This window comes from Trichomonas vaginalis, chromosome VI (genome assembly GCF_026262505.1).
Source record: "Trichomonas vaginalis G3 chromosome VI, whole genome shotgun sequence".
Classification (NCBI taxonomy): domain Eukaryota; phylum Parabasalia; order Trichomonadida; family Trichomonadidae; genus Trichomonas; species Trichomonas vaginalis.
The window spans coordinates 11701457-11723972 of record NC_067208.1 but is presented as its reverse complement, the minus strand read 5'-3'; the positions used below and the strand labels follow the sequence as shown (position 1 = coordinate 11723972).

Here is a 22516-nt window from a genome sequence, read left to right as displayed (position 1 = left end):
TCCCATAATTAACATAGATTTAGAAAAGATATTTGTAATTTCTCAAGATTATAGAGAATTTATTATCGTTTCGTCCAATAGAGTCTCAATTACATCAGGTCTTTTTTCCAAAATTTTCTTGAAATCCAGAATTTAAGATCAAACTCAAAGAAATTTAAAGATGAAATTTGGATTTTAAATTTTTTTTGGAAAAATTTGTTATTAAATTCATTTTTTTGAATAAAAAACACATTAATTCGTAAAATCAAATAATCAAAATAGCATTATAAATAGAAAATTCTATATTTCACATATTATTTTAATAAGGAAAGAATAATTTTTTATGGGAAATCTTAAACTTGTTTTTAATCATTGTTCCACATGTTAACACAATCAGTATTCCCATATGTGCTTTCATTTCTATAGGCATTAGCTTTCTGATCGTAACGAATTCTTCATCAATTAGATTTTCCACTAATTTGATTGTTAAAATCAATATTGGATGAGAAATTTCGGTTTGTGGACATACCTAAAATATATTTATTATCTTTATTTTACTCGACCATGATAAAATTTTTCAGACGATACCAGAGGTTTGGTCAATTCATACCTCAAAAAATGTGACAACTTCTCTCTCAATTTTTTGACGCCCAATTTTTTGAAATGGCTTGCAAATCACCTGCTGGTGCTCCATTCGAGTACAGAATTGCCGACATCAACCTCCATGTTCTCGGCCGTAAGGAACTTACCCTTGCTGAGAAGGAAATGCCAGGTCTTATGGTTCTTCGTGAGCGTTATTCCGCTTCTAAGCCATTGAAGGGTGTCAGAATCTCTGGTTCCCTCCACATGACAGTCCAGACAGCCGTCCTCATCGAGACACTCACAGCTCTTGGTGCTGATGTCAGATGGGCTTCCTGCAACATCTTCTCTACACAAGATACAGCCGCTGCTGCTATCGTTGTCGGCCCAACAGGCACACCAGAGAAGCCAGCCGGTATCCCGGTCTTCGCCTGGAAGGGCGAAACACTCCCAGAATACTGGGAGAACACATACCGCGCTCTCACATGGCCAGATGGTCAAGGCCCACAGCAGGTTGTCGATGATGGTGGTGATGCTACACTCCTCATCTCCAAGGGCTTCGAATTCGAAACAGCCGGTGCTGTTCCAGAGCCAACAGAAGCTGACAACCTCGAATACCGCTGCGTTCTTGCTACACTCAAGCAGGTCTTCAACCAAGACAAGAACCACTGGCACACAGTTGCTGCCGGCATGAACGGTGTTTCCGAAGAGACAACAACAGGTGTCCACCGCCTCTACCAGCTCGAGAAGGAGGGCAAACTCCTCTTCCCAGCCATCAACGTCAACGACGCTGTTACAAAGTCCAAGTTCGATAACATCTACGGCTGCCGCCACTCCCTTATCGATGGTATCAACCGTGCTTCCGATGTCATGATCGGCGGCAAGACAGCTCTCGTCATGGGTTACGGCGATGTCGGCAAGGGCTGCGCTCAATCCCTCCGTGGCCAAGGCGCTCGCGTTATCATCACAGAAGTCGACCCAATCTGCGCTCTCCAGGCTGCCATGGAAGGCTACCAGGTCCGCCGCATCGAGGAAGTCGTCAAGGATGTCGATATCTTCGTTACATGCACAGGAAACTGCGATATCATCTCTGTTGACATGATGGCTCAGATGAAGGATAAGGCTATTGTCGGTAACATCGGCCACTTCGATAACGAAATTGATACAGATGGCCTCATGAAATACCCAGGCATCAAGCACATCCCAATCAAGCCAGAATACGACATGTGGGAATTCCCAGATGGCCACGCTATCCTCCTTCTTGCTGAGGGCCGCCTTCTTAACCTTGGCTGCGCTACAGGTCACCCATCTTTCGTTATGTCAATGTCATTCACAAACCAGACACTCGCTCAGCTCGACCTCTACGAAAAGAGAGGAAAGCTCGAGAAGAAGGTTTACACACTTCCAAAGCATCTCGATGAAGAAGTCGCTCGCCTCCACCTCGGATCTCTCGATGTCCACCTTACAAAGCTTACACAGAAGCAGGCTGACTACATCAACGTTCCAGTTGAGGGTCCTTACAAGTCTGATGCTTACCGTTATTAAATTTGATAGACTAAAACATACAGGTATTCAAGTGATTTAAGGGTGCCCTATAGACGATAGCTCCCCCTCAGAAAAAATAACCTTAAATAAAACCAATGCTTTTCGAGACCTATTTTAGTACCTCCAAAAAAATTTTTCTCGGCAAAAAATCAAGTTGATGTATTTTGTTTTGTCATCGTAGATACTCTAATTTTCGCCCAGTAATGTTATATAAAAGGAGCTTTTTTGTCGAAATGCAAAACAAAATTGGCCGTTAATGTGGTGAATTATCGATTTTTGGTACAGCATACTTTCTTATCAATGAATAAATGCAGCTACTTGATAAAAGAGTCTTCAAAAGCAACTTTTGAAAAAAAATATTCCTTATTTACATCAAGAGCCGAATACTTTTACGATGAATATTAATAAAATTTGTCGGTATTTATTCTTACAGATTATCAGATCACAAAAGCCAAAAATTGTTTATTATTTTTTTCAGAATAAAAATTTCGAATGTATCAATTATATCAAATACATACATTTTATTCATACATTACAAATGAAAGATTTAATTTTTGAAAAACCTAAATTTTTTCGAAAATTAAATATTTCGGTGTATTATATGCGCCTTTGTTTAAATTATTCGCCAATTCCTCATCACGAATGTAAGATATTTTGGTATTACAAAAGAGAATCCATGAATTGATGTTTTCGTCCAAAATAATAATATTATATTGTTCGACTGTGATAAGTTATTATGGCTACTAGTTTGGATTTTACAGCTGGATTGTTATTCCATGTGTAATCATCCAATGGAAACGTAAAACCAGCAACATCAATAAAAAGATAATCTGAAAAAGTAGGAGTAACTTGAAGTTCGTTATTATTAACAAGAGGAATGTCAATTTTATCTGTAAATCCCCAGCAGAATTTTTTGAAATAATCAATAAGATCTAGTTGCCTAGCTTCACATGCAAGCGATTCTTGTAATTGTTTGAAAGCATCAATTGGATCAGCTTGATGTATCTTTTGCCGTTTCGAGTACAGGTGATACAGATAAGTAACATCTGCATTTTCCGAAAAGTTCCGATTTGTGAGCGATAATATTTCTTTGTATATTAACTGTTGCTCATTGGGATTAGAGAATAATTCGTCAAATAGTTTGTGCATTAATGGTCGAAATGTAATAAGTTGAACAATAACGGCAAGAAAACTGAGATTTTTTCCAAGCTTGATACCAAGCTTTTGTTTTTTAGGCTTATCATGAGTTTTTCTGAGTGTCTGTGGAAGTTGTATCAAATCAGGATGAAAATCTGCTATCATTTCAAGAGATGGTGGATTGTGGCTGAGGACGTTAAGATAATTGATTGCGTTTATCTTAATTTTCTCAAAGTTATGAAAATCAGTAAAAGCTGAATTCATAATTTCTTTTGCTTGCTGAGAATCGTAAACTGCAACAGCCGAGATGTTTTCTTCATTAATACGAATTAAAGACGAGTACGTATTATAAAGATCTTGTTTAAATTTGGATAATAAATTTTGGAATTCTTGAGGATCATCTGGAATTTCCTTCGCCTTGAAGAAAAATGAAAACCTTTTCCAATCTGGTGGTACTTTGATATCGGAACCAAATATAGATTTTTTGTTGAATTTTGGATAATCTGTTGGAAGTGAAAGATTTTCAGATTCTGACGGTTCTTCATCCGCTGGCGGATCCTCATCGTCAGTGTATTCAATTTTTTCGGATCTGGATCCATCTTTTGACGGTTTATGAGGAACTAAATCAGCGAATTCTGGGTCAATTTCATCTGGAATGTAATGAACGCATCTGTTATGATTTCTGTAGTTTTCCGAAGTTCTTCTGATATGGTCATAATCGGATTTATTTTCGAAATTTAATATAACTTGTAAAATATCTTCATCAAAATAAGAATCATCTATACCCATTAATCTTCTTAGTTTTGTCTTCATTATACGCAAATACAGAAACAAAAATTCTGGCTGGAAATCCAATAATCCAACGAAGATTTTTTGGGACTAAATGGGCTTTCAATGAATTGAAAGCTTCGTTGAAATTTGTATGATATTGTTTGCTGATTCTTAGAAACAATGGAGCAATATTTGTAATAATTTCTCTTTTTTCGATATGCTCTGGTGATTCTCCTGAATATCTATTAATTAATCCCATCCATCTCTGAACCTTTTGCTCTGGTTTTAATGTTGGGCGTGCAAAAAGGATCCTAAATATTTTTTCAAATTTAGGATATTTAGTGACAATTTTTGAAAATGCTGATTTTATCACATGATTTGGATCTCTTACATGTGATAATTGTGCACCAGAATTCTCTATCATTGTTGAATCTTTAACATCACCATCTGAACAAAAAACTTTTATTTTTTTCCATAAATCAGATTTCAACATATCACGTAATGCATAGCTTTCCATTAATCCTGGTGAAATTTTTGGTTCAACCAAAATTTTGGGACTTTTGAATTTTATTAATTCTGGATGCCTTGAAACTATTCTAAAATCTAATATTTTGTTTGTATTTATATCTATAAGCGTAATGACGGCATGTAAAGCATCGCGCTTAGAACTCCATGCGCAATCTAATGAAACATTAAATTTGTATTCTGAATCATGTTTAAGAATTTCTTGTATATTAGCTTCACAACTTGCTGTTGCAACTTTCTCAAGATCTGGCAATATGCTCTTTAGATGCGCAAGTAATGTAGTTTCTGTTGGGCAATGAAAGTTTAGGAGTGATGCCAATTCGATGTGTTTTGAAAATCCTGCACCAGATATAAGAGAAATGTAAGTATGAAGATTCTTGACAACGTCACTATACGGAACTCCAGGCTTAAATTTGACGTTGAATATTGTTTCTTCCTTAACATTTGATTGTGAATGATCTTGTTTTGAATTAAGCTGGTTTAGATTAATGAAATGCGAAAAAGGTTTCTTATTTGAATAAACAGTTCGATGATAGACCCTTTTTTGGCAGTCATCAGCTTTATATGTTATTAATATCTCTTCAATTGTGTATCCTTCCATGATTGGAATAGAATACTCCATAGGAAGAGCTAAAATCCCGCCAAATTTTACGGTTTTTTAATACAAAAGTAATCAAAGTGAATAAAGCAAAGATATATATTGTATTTAATCAGTCAATTGATATTGGGTAGAATATATGCTCAATATTTCATTTTTCAAATTTATTATTTCAAAAAACCAATAATTGGCGACATTGTTTACTGTAATAATGGTTTTTAATGAAAACACTATATGCCTTCCTTATTTTCTTTCTTTTTATTTTTTTGAAAAAATCAAAAAAACTCGAAAAAAAATCAAAAAATCACAAAATCGATGAATTCTCAACGTAATTTAAATCTTCAAAATCGTAGAGATTGGTCATAATATAACTAAGCATTATGATATGGTAAAGTTCAAAAAATCTCTCTCTTGAACGAGATAAAAGCTTAACAAAAATAACCTTAAAAGTGCTTTTCTGAGGGTAGTCTATCGTCTATAGGGCACCCTTAATCGATTTTCTTTTATAATCCTAAGATTTTAGGGTATGTAATTGAATTTTTAGGTAAAGCTCTTGCAACGACTCCAATTCAATTTTGAGATTTTTTGCAAGGGATTATAAGTTTTTTGATGAATATCTTATTGTTTTCGACTTTGCTATTTATACTGTGTCATTTGATACCTAAGGGCGAAATTTTGGTATCCAAAATCTTTGTGGTTATTATTTTCCATATGTATAACATAGCACCCTTTTCTCCAAATGAATTTTTAAGATTGTTTTAATAATAAATATTTTTATGTCTGATGAAGAGATTCACCCAAATAAATACAGTGAATTGCGAAGTATCTATAAATATTACATCGATGCATGTAATGCATTGTATCAGCTGAAAACGGAAAAAGAAGAAGATTTAATCTCAATTTACAAAATGATCAAAACAGAATTGATTGATTCAAATAAACATCCTCCCCAAATAATTATGAGAGACATTTTGAATATTATCCCGTATAATAATCGCTATACAAAATCATATTTATTACTTGCCAAATTCATATATGATGATTATCAGGTGAAAGAACTCAGAGATATTGATGATTATTTGTACATTATTTTTTATGAAGAATATGGCATTAAATTAACGAATTTTTCTTTTTTGGAAAAATTAAAATTAAATTATTTCGAAATTCCTACAGAAAATACAATTCACAGAGCAATTATGTATAACGACAAAGAAAGGTTCATCTCTTTCATCGAAAGAGAAGGATTTGATAATTATCAAAAACTACAAAGCGATTTATACCCACATTATTTTACAGGATATTCGTTACTTGAATTATGTTGTTACCACGGGGCAGTTGATTGTTTTAAGTTCTTAAGAACAAAATTTGACTCAGAAATAACTCAAACATGTCTAGATTTATCATTTTTAGGAGGAAATCCAGAGATTATGAGTGAATGTTTGAAATATCAAAAACCAAATAAAGAATGCATGGAAAATGCAATTATTTCACACAACATTGATTTTGTTACATTCTTGATGAATGAATACAATATAAAGATCGATTTAGAATATTGCGGAGAATTTAATAATCTTGAATCATTTTTTGTTTATTTCGATCAAACAAATGATATTAACAAATGCTTTATTTATTCAATGATATTTGGCTTATTATCTCTTTGCGAATATTTTATTTCACATGGTGCAAATGTCAATGAAAAAGATAAAAATGGAGAAACCGCTCTTCATTTTGCTGCAATTTATAATAGTAAAGAAACAATTGAACTTCTTATTTCACAGGGTGCAAATATCAATGAAAAAGATGGTAATTGGAAAACAGCTCTTCATGTTGCAGCAGAAAATAATAGTAAAGAAACCGCCGAGCTTCTTATTTCATATGGTGCAAATATCAATGAAAGAGACAAATATGGAGAAACCGCTCTTCATTATGCAGCAGAATATAATAGTAAAGACACAGCCGAGATTTTTATTTCATATGGTGCAAATATCAATGAAAAAAAATAACTATGGAAAAACTGCTCTTCATGTTGCAGCAGAAAATAATAGTAAAGAAACAGCCGAACTTCTTATTTCATATGGTGCAAATATCAATGAAAAGGACAAATATGGGGAAACCGCTCTTCATGCTGCAGCATCTAACAATAATAAAGAAACAACCGAGCTTTTTATTTCACATGGTATAAATATCAATGAAAAAAATAATTTAGGGCAAACTGCTCTTCATAAAGCAGCACTTAAAAATAGTAAAGAAACAGCCGAACTTCTTATTTCACATGGTGCAAATATCAATGAAAAAGATAAAAATGGAGAAACCGCTCTTCATTATTTCACATGTTGCTTCAGCTGAGATTCGCAGCAGGCAATCACCATGCGAACCAAAGTTCGCAAGAAAGACCAGGATGGAGTCCTTTCTCACGGTCATGACTCATCCTAGTCTTTGGGGTGCCGGAAGGAGCGTTCCTTCCGGATTCAACTCTTTTTGAAAATTGAAGGTAAATTCTCCTATTTCTAGTGAGAATGAAATGATTAGGTGTATATTGTTATAATTTATTCTTCTTTCCCTTTCATTCTTTTTATTAGTCAATAGCAAGTTTGCTGATTTCAACTGAAGAATTGAAGGCTATAAAGCAACAATTTCATATCAATGCTTCATAGCCTTCAGCTCCTTCCAGAAAGTCGCTAAGCTTTGTGTTGATTTATAACCATAATGAAGAGAATGAAAGACTTTGGGGCACTTATTCTTACTTGTACCCCAGAGTCTTTCATTCTCATTTAAAATAAGAGAAACTTCGCCCTAATGATAATTTATTCAGACAAAGCTCTCCCATTTTTAATCTTGTTCAACTTTTCACAGGCTCCAATTCCTTCTCTGGAGAGTAGTTTATATTGATTATCCAGTCTGGAACAACTTTTGACGAGAGATGTTCGCTATTTCTGTTTGCATACGACAAAATAAAAATGTCTTTTTATTTCGAATGGAAAAAATGCAATTTTCACGAGATGATGGTATTATTCAAGAACTATGATGATATATTTACTCGGTTATTTAGGCTAAGTACATCGATGATGATGATGAAATCAGCGAGATTTATGAAAATCTGAAAATGATTATTCTTGAACCGCGAATATGCTCAGCATCTGTACTTACAAATATTATATTTCAAGCAGCAAATTTTCAAAAAAAAGTTTACGAAAAATATCACCCAAAATATATCAGTGAATTTGAATGCGTTTGCGATTACTTCATTTACAAGGAATATGGTGTTTTGTTAAATCAGGAAAACGAAAAATACTTTTATGAATACGAAATCCAAAAATATTCTTTAGAAATTCATGAAGAAGGCACTATTTACAAGGCCATTATGGATAATGATGTCAATGCACTAATACTGTTCACAGAACAAGAAGGATTTGATAAAGATCAAAATACAACAAACAAATTATATCCATATATCGGAAGAGGCCTTTCTTTACTTGAGTTATGTTGGTATCATGGTCCATCAGAATGTTTCAAGCTCCTGCGCTCAAAATTGAATACTGAAATCACTCCTACATGTCTTAAATTTTCATTTTTTGGTGGAAAACCAGACATAATGAATGAATGTTTGCAATTCCAAAGAATAGACAAAGATTGCACTGATTATACCATTGCATCTCATAACATAGATTTCATCACTTTTTTGATGAACCAAATTGATTTATTCAGTTTGTGGTCTTGCTGCGAATATTACAATCTTCATGCATTTTTTGAATATTTAAATAGAATGAATGATTTGATTCGTTTTTTCGTGATGTCTCCTTGATTTGGGCTTCCAAGTCTTTGTGAATATTTGCTTAATCATGGTGCTGATGTCAATTCTAATGATGGTTCAACGGCTCTTCATACTGCAGCTGAACTAAATATGGCAGAAGTGGCACAATTTCTCATTTCACGCAGTGCAATAATTGATTCAAAAGATACTGAATCAGAAACTCCTCTTCATCGAGCGGTTATGAGATATAGCATAGAAACGGCTGAAGTACTTCTTTCTAATGGAGCAGATGTCCTTTAATACGCCACTTCATGATGCAGCATTTACTAATTGCATAGAAATAGCAGAATTACTCATATCACACGGAGCTAATCTTAATATTAAATCTGAAAATGGGGCGACCGCACTTGATAAGGCATTAAGATTCAATCATTCAAATTTTGCAGAATTTCTGAGAACGAATGGCGCAGATGTTCATAATAAAAAAGTTTAAAATATATTGTAATTGAAATAAAAATTACAAAAATTTGACGAAAAATAACATATTTTTTAAATCAATCTTCATCATACACATATAATATATGCTTCATCACAATATAGTGCAGGTAAATAGGATTAATACGACATTCAAAAATTCTTCTCTATTCTATCTAACCTCCTGAATATTGATTCCATACAAGATTAATGCATTACATATTCAAACTAATTGTATTGATGATAACACTCTTGAGTAAAAGGAAGAGATATATAAAGATCTGTAGGAGAATTTTTCTAAAGGCAATAAAAATTTGAATATACTCAATTGATAAGAAATAAAGTTTATTTTCAATCAAGTAATTCATCATTCAAACGATATTACATTTGTACTTCTTATTTGCACCTTTTTCAATTAGATATTTAACTATTTCTTCAGTTGTATCATCTTTAACTGTATCAAATAGAGATTATTCATTAATTTAAAGAGAATTTCCTCAAACAATGATAAATATGAAAAGAAATACAACATAATAAAACAATGATAAATATTTAATGAAAGACCATTGTATAAATCATTGATAAATATGAGAAGATAGTGAATTGAATAAAAAAATGATTAACATGAGAAGAATAAGTATGTTATAAAGCAACGATAAATATAAAAAGAAAGAGAATTGGATAAAACGATGACAAATATGTAAATAAAGTGAATTTTATAAAGTAAAGATAAATATGAAAAGAAAAAGAATGATACAAAACAATGAGAAATATGAAAAGAAGGAGAATAAAATAAAGCAATGATAAATATGACAAGAAAGCGAATAAGCTAAATCAATGATAAATATGAAAGCCAGAAGAATTCCATATTATATTGATAAATATGAAAAGAAAAGGCATGTAATAAAACAAAGTTCAATATGAAAAGAAATGAAATTCCGTAGATAAATAATAAATATGAAAAGATAGAGAATTTGATAAAACAATAGTAAATATTACAAGAAAGAAAATCTTATCAAATAATGACTGATATAACTAGAAATGGAATTAGCATTATACGGACATCTGCCCCATGTTCGACAAAGTACTTCACCATTTCCAATGATTTTAACTTGCAGGCAATAAATAGAGGGCATTCATTGTAATCAAGAGAATGTAATAAAACAAGGATGAAAATTAACATTAAAGATAATATGGTAAAATAATGATTAATATGAAAAGAAATAAAACCCAATTATGTAATGAATAATATTAAAAGGAAAAGAATGTAATAAGGTAATGATAAAAATGAAAACGAAAAGAATGTAATAATTTAATGATAAAACTAAAAAGAAAGAAAATGTCATTAAGCAATGTTAGATATGAAAACGAAGAAAATGTAATAAAATAATGATAGATATGAAAAGAAAGAAAATTGCATAAAGAAATAATAAATATTAAAAGAGAGAGAATGTGATAAAGCATTGATTAATATGAAAAGAAAGAGATCGAAATAACTTAATGACGGATATTAAAAGAAAAGGTAAAAGTAATTGGTTTACGTTTGCGCCATGTTCAACTAAGTATCTAATTACTTCGAATGAATTTGCCTTGCATGCAAAAGTTAAAGGGCATTCATTAAAATCAAGAGAATGTAATAAGATATTAATTAATATTAAATCAAATAGGACTCCATAAAATAATAATCAATTTGAAATGAAGGAAAATATAATAAAGCAATGATGAATATGAAATGAATGAGAATGCTATATAATAATATTAAATATGAAAAGGAAACGAACTTCATAGAAAAATGATAAATATGAAAAGCTAGAAAATGTCATTAAGCAATAATGAATTTGAATATAAAGATAATGCGATAATGTAATAATAAATATTTCAAAAAAGAGAACTCCATAAAATAATGATAATACTGAAAAGAAATATAATGTAATATAATAATGATAAATATTAAATGAAAGTGAATGTAATAATATAATGCCAGATATGAAATGAAATGGAAAATAACTTGCGTTGATAAGTGCACCATGCTCAACAAAGTATTTAATAATTTCAAATGAATCATTGGTGTGTCAATTTTTTTCTTCGGGAATGTTTGCGGATTTTCATCCTTCGGGATCCACATGATTTTGGCTTCTGTTGCATATTGAAACCAAGACTCGTCCCCTGTTACTAAAAAGCGAAACTTCTTGGATTGATACGCACGCAATATAGAGAGGAGCTCTTTCGAAGCTTGGACTCTAGATTTTTTTTGAACTGAATTAAGGTTGTGCGGAACCCAACGTGTATACGCTAGTTTGTAGTTCAAATAATTGTGCAGATAATAACTGACTGTTGTACGTGGTATCTTTGTCATCTCCTCTATCCTTCTGAGTGATGCTCTTGGGTCTTCATCTAGCGCTTGAAGAATTGCTTTGATTTTTCTTTGATCCGGCAATTTTTTGTCAATTTTTATGATGGGCGCCTTTTTGTTCACGAAGTGATACATCCTAACATGATACGTTACAGTGGAATAGCTAGGAGCATCCATACCGAAGCATTTTACCAATGTCTCGTAGATTTTTTACAGTCTTTGCATTTTTTTGCAAGAGCGAGGATGTTTTCTTTATGATTCATTAAAAAAATGAAAAAAATCCCGCCAAAATTTCCCGCGAAACCGCCTCTTGTCTCAAAATTCATTTTATATCCCGGCATGGCGCCAAAATACAACATACTCATCATATACATATATTCATATTTTTTATTATATATTTATAATCAGCATATATCTCCTTTAATAGTCTCATATAGAGCGCTGTGCTAAACGCACCTTTGGACACCCTATATTCACAAATTTAAAAAGAAAGTGAATGTAATAAGGCAATGAATAATATGAATAGAATGATAATATCATAAAGCAATGTTATATATTATCAGAAAGAAAATGTAATAAAGCAAGGATAAATATGAGAACAAATAGAATTTCATAGAAAAATGATAAATATGAAAAGAAAGAGAATAAAATAATGGAATGAAGAATATGAATAGAAAGATAATTCCATAAAATCATGATTAAAATGAAAGGAATGGGAATGTAACAAATCAATGATAAATATGAAAAGAAAGAAAATTGCATTAAAAAATAATAAATGTGAATATTAAGAGAATTTCATTGAGAAATGATAAATATGAAAAAAAGCAGAACGTCATAAAACAACGATAAATATAAAAGTAAATAGGACATCATAAATAAATGGTGAATATGAAAAGAAAGATAACATGATAAAGCAATAATAAATATGAAAAGAAAATGAATGTAATAAAAATAAAGAGAATTATACAAACAAATGTTGAATATGAAAAGATGCAGAATTCTATTAAACAATGATATATGTGAAAAGAAATCGGATTATATAAATTAATGATAAATATGAAAATGATGAGAATTTTATAAACTAATGGTAAATATGAAATGATAAAGAATCGTATAACCCAATGATAAACATTAAAAGAAAGAGTATGCTATGGAATAATGATAAATATGAAATGAAAGAGAATGAAATTAAGCAATAATAAATATAAGAAGGAAGAGAATATGATAATATAATGATAGATGTCATAAAGCTATTAAAAATATGAAATGATAATGAATTTTATATAACAATGATAAACCTAAAAAGCTAGGAAATCTTATATAATGAAAAAGAATTGTATGAAGTAATGATAAATGTGAAAATAAAGAGAATTCCATAATACTCATTGGAATATGAACCTTTCGAAAGTAGATATGAAGCAACTCCATAATTTCCATAAAGCATGCTTTGTGCTACTGAATTAGGTTTTTGTCCGAATTCAGTTTTTAAATAATCAGCAATTTGATAATTATGATATTTCAATGCCATGTTGATCAAGCCATCAAACGTCTTACCATCTTCTATCATTTGATTGAAAATGTATTCATTTCCTCCTTGGACGGCAAATTTTTCGGAATCTTTGGTATATTTTGCTCCTATATTTCTCAAGTAGTTGAAACACAACTCTGATCCAAATTTAATTGCGCAATCAAGAGGAAACATTTTTTGATTTACATATTGAGGATTAATAGTTGGGAATTTATTTTTGAGTTCATCAATTTTGTCCCATGCAACGTAGTGCGATATAGAATTTGTTGGAAATATGTTGAGAATATCTTCTTCTTTCATTTCAGGTTCGAATTTTTCAAAACGCATGCCTTTATAATATAGTAAAGTTGTTAATCTCTCATTTCTTGGTTTGATGGTGATGTGCGAAAATTCAATTGAAATGCTTTGATAAAGATCTGCTAATAATTTAATATCTTTAAAGCGAATTGATGAAAAAACATCAACCAGGTAAAATGCTAATTCAACAGTTATTTTGTTTGTTTTGATTAGTTTGACAATTTGCGAAGTTATTTGTAAAAAATTATCCGGATTTACATCCCATATCATATTTGATGCTTGATTAGGATATTCAAACATTTTAAGAGGCTTAAGGTTACTAAAACTTGGCTCAATTTCAGCTGATAGTTGATCAGAGCTCATTTTTTTCCTGAAAAAAAGTGACAAAATAAAATCCGAAACATGATTTATGCTATAAAGTCTTGCGAGTAATTTTTTTACAAACAAACTCCCAATTTTTTTTATAACTTTTCTTTAATTTTTAATGAGAACTAAAATAAATGCACCAGATTTTGACACATATTTGACGATTTTCCCCATTCTCCAAGATAAATCTGGAATGATTAAGCTGAATTTTGTTATGATTATCATCATTCGAAATGCTTAAATTAAGAGTTTGTGGATACAACAATCTTTGAATGACTAATTGCTAAAATATATGTCAGTGTTTGATAGATTGATTGTATTAGATATAAAAAAAAATTAAAATTAGTCAAGCACTGTGGGCTAGTGAAAAATTGGCACCACGATAGCATGGTTTGCAAACTATTCAATTTTGAGTATCTTTTTACCTGAAAATGATACAATCAATTGATTTTTTTTTGATAAAAATCTTCGATTCCGAAATATTGAATGGACTTTGATATTGAGGAAGAAGACGTATATGGTCTGGGATCCTTTTCCATAGATGAGTTTTCTTCCTCCAATATGAGTCCTTCAATTCGAAGTTTAAGTGTGGATGGATTTAAAGATGTCAATATACAAGCATTAATTACAATGAATATCCCATTAAACTTACCATACATACATGAATCAAAACTCCAAATCAAACAATACGGTCAAAGTATCATCAAAGCATCAAATTACAGCAAATCCAGCATATTTATTGTATTGCCTTTTCTTGAGCAGACACAAGAAAATCAAACAGAATACTGCAAACTTTATCCTTTTTACGTTTATTGGATACAAATTTCAAATACAACTCAGACACTATTATCATCCGTGATTTTGAAAGAAATCAATGCTGGTTTCAGTGATATTTTCCCTCGACACTCAATAATTTCTAATGAGAAATATTTTACTCGAATTCCATGTTATCTACAGAAAATGAGACAAGACGATCAATTTTCTCAGCTTGTTTTCCACTTTATCGGATACAATACATCTTACATTAGCGACGATCGAATAAATTTCATTTCTCAGTCAAAAGGCGAAATTATTTCCACTCCAATCATAGAAATCTTCAATTCATTAGAGCACGACTTCATTACAATATTTGATGGAAGCAACAGTGGCTGTGCATTAGATATTTTCAAGAAATTCGAAGTAAGTAATTCTGATAAAATTATTTCGAACGGCAAAGACTTCTTTGTACTCTGCTCATGCTCATCCAATGAGAGTATGCCTAAGAATCCCTATCTTCCGCGTGATTTTCTTACAAGTACTTTGTTATCTCCAGTTCGTGTCTTAATTTTATGTTTTTTGATCAATTACTATCCAGAGAAACTTACTGATCATGAGTTTCAACCTCTTACCGACATAGATCCAGAAATTACTGATTATTTGAATCAAGAAATTATTGCAATCACAGAAACTATTGCTTACGAATGTTTACCGAAGGAATTATTCTTATATTTATTTAGAACAGACGATAATGTTGCCAAATTGTTCCAAAGATTCATTTTAGCTCAATATTTATTATCAAATTTTAATATTCATCCTGTTTCTTATCCAGAGCTTCCCCAATTGCAGCATCATCATGCATGGTCTCATCTTAGATTCACTCTTGAGAAATATGTCCTTTCCAAGCATAAAATCATTTCTCAAAACGAATCCGATTTATTTCAAAGCGTCATCAGCTCATTTTTCAAGAATATAAACTCCAAGAACATGGACAAGACTGTTATTAACGTTGCCTCTATTATTCCTTCGATATTTTCCTCAGCGATTGAGTTATATGCTCCTTTGTCATATTACGCGAGTCTTTCACCAGAAAATCGAAATGAAGTGATTGGAATTCTTAATTTTAAGAAACTTTTCAGTCTCCTTTTCAAACAGATGCATTCTACAACATTATATCATTCTATTGCTTATTTAACAATGACATCTCTTATGGCGAATAACAAATCAATATTGTCAGTTGTAGAACAACCAGATCTTCAGTTTTTGTTTGATAAAATCATGGATAGAAAAGTTTCTCCAGTAACAAGAACAATTCTCACAGCTATTCTCACGAGAATTGTTGATTCTTATCAATCAGCTCATAATTTCTTTATTACAGAAATTGTTTTTAAAAATTTCTGTTCAAACATAAAAGAATTGGAAATACAACCACTTATATGGCAATTCATTCTAATGAAGCAAGTTTTCAAGCATTTTTCAATCGATAGAGTTAATTTTCATGATGAAAATGTTCATATACAAATCTCTGCTTTGATGATGCATAATTCATATGAATTGAGGGCTTCAATGATTGCGTTGCTTTCTAATTTCATGCAAACAGGAAATCCAACTTTAAATAGACATTTGTTTACTTCAATTTTGCCGCTGTGTTTGGATATGAGTTATTTAGTTAGATACCAATTTTTAATGTTTATAATTAGATATTTAGCGAGTTCTAGAGTTGATATTGAAGCGAAAATTTATAAACCTCCTTCGATTTCTAGTTTTTCGCAGTTTTTTGATGTTTTGTTCCACTCAGGATTACACTATTCCCAATTGTTGTCTTCCTTCTCACTCCTTCAAAGTGTTTCCGCGAGAATTGCGAGCAACCAAAATTCCGAAATAAATTGCATCAAAAATGGTTTGTTTATTATTAATTTTTTGACGCAAGATCCTTCTCCAATTGTTCGAGAAACAGCAATAAAAGCACTAGATCTGTTCAAAAAACACGATCGCCAAGAAGTTGCTCCTCCTTTTAACTCTTCATCTCAGAACCTTGCAACAATACAATCAAGAGCTGAAGTTGTATCTGAAAATTTTGATATTCCTGATGATTTCAGTGTTCTTTATTCGAATCTTTGTGCGCAACTCCTTAAATCAGAGCAATGGAACCAAGAGAACTATCAGAAGCCATTTTGCAAAGAGAATAACGCGGAAGAAAAGAGTTTTATGCCTTCAAAAATCAAATTGAGAAATAAAAAATTAGTTGGCGATCGACATATCGAAAGATTGGCCTTTGTTAATAGAGAAATGGTTGTTCAAACTTCTCCAAAAACTATCTCTATTTTGGAAAACAATTTGGCACTAAGAAAATCATTCACATTTCCTTCTGTAATTTCATCAATTACTACACATAATATAAACCAAACAGATATTGTATCATGTGCAACAAATGATGGAGTAATTCATCTTTATGACCCTAAAGAAAACTCTATTTTGACTTCTTTCAGATCAACAATGGAGAATTCACCACAAATAATCACAACATCCCTTTCATCAAATAAAATTGCTGTTTCTGGAGGCCAATCATCCAATGCTGTTAGGTTGTTTGATATTTCATGTCAAAAGTTCATTGGAGAATGGAATATCCCAGATAAATCAACAATTTCATGTTTGTATATACATGAAAATGATGAAAATTTGTGTATTTGTGGTTTAAACAATGGATATTTAGTTCCTGTTGACTTCAGAGATGACCAAATGAACAAGAGAACTCCTCTTGGTGTAAGAGATGACAAAGTTATTAATATTTGTGGAATTAGATGCCAGAGACAAGTAATTTACGCATCAACAGCTTCAGGACGAATAATGAGCTGGGATGTCAGAGGTTCTTATGTCTCGTTAGTTTCAGAAAGAAGAGATTTCTGCACAGGATTCGATAGTTCCCCGAATTTTCCAATTTTATTTTATTCATCAACACAAGATAAGCCAGCAATTTTGTCTCCATCAGGACAGAAGGCCACAGAAATCGACTGCTTTAAAGGTTCCATGATTTGCACTTCAAAAGAGAATGATTTAGTTGCATTTGCTGAAACTAATGGAAATGTTCAAGTATTTGAAGTACTCCTATAATTTTTATGATTTATTTTTGTTTGTATATATTTTCATATAAATAAAAAAACTAATATGAGTATAAACTAATTTATGTTCCTTGAAAAAATCTGCCTACAAATTGATAAACCTGTCTACATCTGTTTCTAGTGAATATTTTAACATAACCATATTGTAAACATACTGTCCTGGAGTAATAGCTTTCAAAAACCATCAGAAAGTCATGTAGACAGGATATTAATGCTGTAGATACTTTTTTTTTCAAAATCTAAAAAAGAAGACTCAAGAAGTGGATAACATACATTTAGTTTATCCATGAAATGCAAAAAACTTCTATGGTTTTTACAAATTTTTCTCAAAATTATAATTTAAACTAATTTGGAAACACTAATTAATATCACAACACTCAGAAAAGTCAACTTAATGTATTATTCCATAAAATTAAGCAACGGTAATTTAATAAAAAATGAAAGTAGATTTATCTGCGTCCTGGGCGGCGTGGTTTGCGGATAATGTTGACTTCACCATACTGGTGGTCATCCTCTGGTGGATGGATGAGTTTATCAAGGTTGGTATCGTTAAATTCATCCTTATCTCTGATTTCTAAGTTCTGAACGAATTCGATTCCGCAATCCTTGCATCCCTTGATGAATGAAGCCTTGCATGTAGAAGACATCATCTTCTCACGTGGCTTGGCTGTATCTGGGCAGTAAAGAAGGAAATAAAGTTTTTCTTCACCGTTGTCATCGTAGCGGATAGCGACGTAACGTGGAGCATCGGCCTTGAGATCCTCAATGGATTCACCTGTTCCGGCGAACTTTACGCCATTTCCTTGGAGATCGCCCATGCCAGCGACGAAGTGTGGTCCTTCCTTTGCGGCGAGCTTCTTGAGGGCTTCAAGAAGGTCAGCATCGCACTCCCATGTGAAAGAATCGTGCTCTGGAAGTTGGATCTGAGCAACTGCGTTTTGGGCAGCTTGTTCCTTCTGCCGGCGCTCGTCGAAGGAGAGGGCAGCATCATCCTTCTTCATCTGCTTGGCAAAGTCCTTGTAATTGCAGTCTTTGAGGTCATCAAAGAAGTAATCTGTAATTCCTGTGAAAACGCGAGAGATATAGCGCTGAACTGGAACACGAGATGAAGCAAAGATTGTTCTTGGACGAATTGGGCATGAAATTGGAATGTAAACGAGAATAACAAATTCGCCATGTGCTGATGTCTTCTCAAGACGGACAATAAAGAAGGCTGGCTCAGACTTTTCAAGATAGTCAACGATTCCATCGAAATCTTGCTCGACTGTGCCTGTGACATCGACCCTCTGGCCAATGACAAGCTTTTCATCCTGGATTAAGAGCTTGAGACCACGGACAGACTCGTTGACCTTGAAGTCGGCGAGAGCCTGCTCTGTCTCTGGTGGGATATCTACGTTAGCAGTGCAACTCATTAATGTGAAGAGATAATCTCACTTTTTTCTTTTTGTAAACTGGGCAATTGACGAATGGTTATAAAAATCTTTGGATGAAATATCTCCAAAATCATGTTGAAACAAAAATCTACTGATTAAATTTGATCAAACACTTTAAATCATAGAGATTTACACAAATTTCATTAGGATCTAGAGATCTAAACTAAACTGACTATGAGAGTATGATTTAGAAGTTGTGTAATTAAATAATCATAAAGAATAACACCTTTGTAAACTGATAATTTATCCTGCCATCTAAGTTTATCAGATTATATTGGTGCGTGCCTGAATTTGTGCACGCAACTTCTATGATAATAATTCCTTCTGTAGAAATGTATCAATTTTTACCCAAAATATGCAAAAATCTAAAAATCTCGTATATGTTCAATAATTGCATCTAAATCAATCAGATGCATTTCATGTGTTTCTGATGTGAATTCAAGAGATCAAAGATTAATTGCTCACAATGAATCAGCAATAATTCTTAGTAAAATTCTCATTGATAGAAATGTTATAGGTAGTTTTAAATTATCTACTCTTAATTTGTCAGCCCAAAAGGATATCGCCAAATAATACCACGTGGTGCTGTGATCTAATAAGATCCAAAGTGCAATTGAAAAGAAGTATTCCAACTCCTAGTTTCATTTCATTACAGAAAATAAGATTCTCCTCTAAGATTGAATTACTATAGTAATACCAAAATTTCTGTCCAAATCAAAAGAAGAATCATCAGAAATCAGTACTTTTTAGGTCCTGAGATTTCATTATTCAAATGATAGTTTAAATATTTAAAAAGAAAAATCATATTTAAATTTAAATACAAAAAAATAACTGATATATTAAGCTTCCGCTTGAACACCGAAAGTTCTAACAAGTTTCTTGATTGGTTTAATTCTTTCCATCTTTCTAAGTTCATTCTGTCTTATCTTATTATACTGCAAAAGTTTGAACTTCAATGCAGGGTCGCATTTCATGTCTTCTACGTATTTCTCAAATGGAATTCCCAAACTATTTGCCGCACCAATAGCTTCCAAAGTCATTGACTGTATCATATCTGGTCTGCATTGAACGATCATCTTATCTCCATTTATTCCTGTTTGAGGGTCACTGTACTGCTTTGGAATTTCTACTTCGTTTATATCTTTATCATTTAAGACAATTCTGTCATCTGTCTGAGGAATCTTTGTGTTATCAGCTCCAGAAAGAAGAGCTTGAATTGCAGGAGAAATACCGAATTGATCATCAATAATGAGATCATCAGGAGATTTCTTAGATCTATCGATTCTTGCCAATAATTTCGGAATATTTCTCTTCCTCTTCTTTACATCGAATTCATCATCTTCATCACTATGATCGAAAATATCAATCTTATTGACATCGAAATCATCGACATCTGAATAATATTCTTCGATAACTGTCCTCTTCCTTTTGACTGGTCTTCTGTTTCCTTCGTTATCACTCTCCATGACAACTTCTTCAATGACTTTCTCGACAGGAGTTCTGTGTCTCCTTCTGCCTTTAGTTGTTGGAGCAATAAGAAGTGAATCAGCGGCCAAATCATCTTCTGAATCAGAGAAAATGTAGTCGTTCTTGTGGTTGTTCATTAGATCTGCAATATTTGATGTGGATCCTCTCCTCAACTTGGCAGGAATGCCTGCTGTTGACTGTCTACGTGATGAAGCACTAGATTTACGTGGAACAACACCGGCTGTTGTAGCTCTGTGTGGTTTGTTTTTGTTCATTTGCTTCAACTCGTCAAAGAACATCTGATCGTCGTTGTCTGATGATGAAGACTCGGAAAGCTCAATGGGAACTTCCTCTTCAACGATCTCTTCTTTGCCCGTGTCTTTGTCGATGTGCTTCTTGATGACAGTGACAACTTGTTGAAGAACTTTCTTCGGCTCTTTCCGTTTCCTGACTCTGATGACTTCTGGCGTTGGCTCAGGTTCGTCTTTGTTGGTGGCGCTGGATTTGTGCTGCTTCCTGATGACTTTGGATTTGCGGACAACACGCTTTGGCTTACGTCGTGGCCCGGCCGATTTCGGAGCATTATAACTTGGTGCGACGTCATCGCTGTAGTCGGAATCTGAGTAATCGCTCGATGAACTTGAATTTGCGGAGTTCGCTAGTAATGAAGGAGATGCGAGATCTGATAATTTTGCTGTTGACATTCGGGCGCTTTGAGGACGAGAGGCTAATTTGCGATGGCTGGACCTACTACGGACACTTAGGTTGTCTGTCGTGGCAGGAGCGTCGTCAGCTGGTAAGGCAACTTGTTCTTCAACATTTTCTTCCAAACCTGTCTCTGGATTGATGCGTTTCTTAACGATTGTAACGTATTGAACTGGTTTGTGATGATGTTTTCGAATTCTTTTGACTTGTGGCTCATCTGGATTATCATTTGAGTCTTTTTCAGCGTTACTGCTCTTGTTTTCTAAGGCAGCTTTAGCTTTCTTTTCTTCAGCTTCTTTCATTTGCTTTTCAAGCTCTTCAAGGGTTAATTTCTCTTCGTATTCTTCGATTTCGCCAGTTATTGGATTCTTTCGTCGTTTGACGATAGTAATTATGTTTTGTGGTGCGGCAGAGGTATCGCGATGATGCCTGTGCTTTCTAACTCTGCGGACAATAGTTTCAGGTTCTGGTTGTGGTTGTGGATTGTTTTGAGCTTGCTTTTTCTTTTTAACGATAACCTTCTTGATTATCTTCTTTGGACGCCTTTTCATTGGCTTCTTTTTCCTTATGATAATTGGATCTGGTTCTTTTTCTTCAACGGCTGGCTTCTTCGATTTATGTTTATGTATAACAACTTTCTTAACAATTCTCCGTACAATGGGCCTCCTCCTTCGTCTTCTGGGCAAATTTCCACTTTTAACGCCTGCCGTTGACTTTTTAATAGGTGCTTTCTTCTTTCTTTTGATAGTAACTGTCTTTTTAATTGTAGTAGTTTTCGCATTTTTGTTTGTTCCTAAAGCATTTCCGAGAGTTCCAGAATCTTTTTTAATTTTCGTTGTACTACTTCTTGGTTGTCGCGGTTTAGCTGGTCTTGCAGCTAATGGGTTTGCTACTGTTTCACGGCGCTCTTTTTTAACAGCCGTTACAGGTTGAGCAATCACATCATTGAAATCAACACTTAATGGCTCTGGATCATCATCATTGGCGCCAGTTCCCTTAGGGGAGATCTGCCTCATTGATGACTTTTTAGCATTAGATGATTTCACTGACATTTAAAATTTCAGATTAGATATCAAAAAGTGACATTAACGCATTTTAACTTTTTTTTATCAAACCGTATCAGAAATTTTTTG

General features: G+C 32.8%; 9 protein-coding genes and 2 pseudogenes across 11 annotated transcripts, besides 3 other annotated features; 5 read left to right on the top strand and 6 right to left on the bottom strand.

Moving 5' to 3' along the window:
• Positions 1-642: 642 nt before the first annotated feature.
• TVAGG3_0848460 (adenosylhomocysteinase) lies at positions 643-2103 on the top strand (the record flags this gene model as incomplete). The annotated part of the gene is made up of 1 exon (XM_001325166.2): positions 643-2103. The coding sequence occupies one exon, from the start codon at positions 643-645 to the stop codon at positions 2101-2103; it is 1461 nt and encodes a 486-aa protein (XP_001325201.1).
• Positions 2104-2143: 40 nt separating this feature from the next.
• Positions 2144-5622: a mobile genetic element.
• On the bottom strand, positions 2667-4053 carry TVAGG3_0848450 (annotated as a pseudogene). Its single transcript has one exon. A coding segment is annotated over exon 1 (1387 nt).
• Positions 4677-5137, bottom strand: TVAGG3_0848440 (uncharacterized protein; the record flags this gene model as incomplete). Its single annotated transcript, XM_051249142.1, has 1 exon — positions 4677-5137. A coding segment is annotated over one exon (461 nt), but the record flags the coding sequence as incomplete, so codon positions are not given.
• A 288-nt stretch (positions 5623-5910) lies between the features above and the next one.
• TVAGG3_0848420 (protein ubiquitination) lies at positions 5911-7137 on the top strand (the record flags this gene model as incomplete). The annotated part of the gene is made up of 1 exon (XM_001325164.1): positions 5911-7137. The coding sequence occupies one exon, from the start codon at positions 5911-5913 to the stop codon at positions 7135-7137; it is 1227 nt and encodes a 408-aa protein (XP_001325199.1).
• Positions 7138-7892: 755 nt separating this feature from the next.
• Positions 7893-7965: a mobile genetic element.
• A 272-nt stretch (positions 7966-8237) lies between these two features.
• Positions 8238-8936, top strand: TVAGG3_0848400 (protein of unknown function (DUF3447); the record flags this gene model as incomplete). Its single annotated transcript, XM_001325163.1, has 1 exon — positions 8238-8936. The coding sequence occupies one exon, from the start codon at positions 8238-8240 to the stop codon at positions 8934-8936; it is 699 nt and encodes a 232-aa protein (XP_001325198.1).
• A 99-nt stretch (positions 8937-9035) lies between these two features.
• Positions 9036-9185, top strand: TVAGG3_0848390 (transient receptor potential cation channel, subfamily A; the record flags this gene model as incomplete). The annotated part of the gene is made up of 1 exon (XM_001325162.1): positions 9036-9185. The coding sequence occupies one exon, from the start codon at positions 9036-9038 to the stop codon at positions 9183-9185; it is 150 nt and encodes a 49-aa protein (XP_001325197.1).
• Positions 9186-11419: 2234 nt separating this feature from the next.
• TVAGG3_0848380 lies at positions 11420-12086 on the bottom strand (annotated as a pseudogene). Its single transcript has one exon. A coding segment is annotated over exon 1 (667 nt).
• Positions 11420-12182: a mobile genetic element.
• An 836-nt stretch (positions 12183-13018) lies between these two features.
• TVAGG3_0848360 (protein ubiquitination) lies at positions 13019-13900 on the bottom strand (the record flags this gene model as incomplete). Its single annotated transcript, XM_001325161.1, has 1 exon — positions 13019-13900. The coding sequence occupies one exon, from the start codon at positions 13898-13900 to the stop codon at positions 13019-13021; it is 882 nt and encodes a 293-aa protein (XP_001325196.1).
• A 462-nt stretch (positions 13901-14362) lies between these two features.
• Positions 14363-17966, top strand: TVAGG3_0848350 (TOR signaling; the record flags this gene model as incomplete). Its single annotated transcript, XM_001325160.1, has 1 exon — positions 14465-17770. One exon carries the CDS (start codon positions 14465-14467, stop codon positions 17768-17770), a length of 3306 nt encoding a protein of 1101 aa, XP_001325195.1.
• Positions 17967-18147: 181 nt separating this feature from the next.
• TVAGG3_0848340 (negative regulation of actin filament polymerization) lies at positions 18148-19212 on the bottom strand (the record flags this gene model as incomplete). Its single annotated transcript, XM_001325159.2, has 1 exon — positions 18228-19190. One exon carries the CDS (start codon positions 19188-19190, stop codon positions 18228-18230), a length of 963 nt encoding a protein of 320 aa, XP_001325194.1.
• Positions 19213-20023: 811 nt separating this feature from the next.
• TVAGG3_0848330 (uncharacterized protein) lies at positions 20024-22441 on the bottom strand (the record flags this gene model as incomplete). Its single annotated transcript, XM_001325158.2, has 1 exon — positions 20051-22435. One exon carries the CDS (start codon positions 22433-22435, stop codon positions 20051-20053), a length of 2385 nt encoding a protein of 794 aa, XP_001325193.1.
• Positions 22442-22516: the final 75 nt, after the last annotated feature.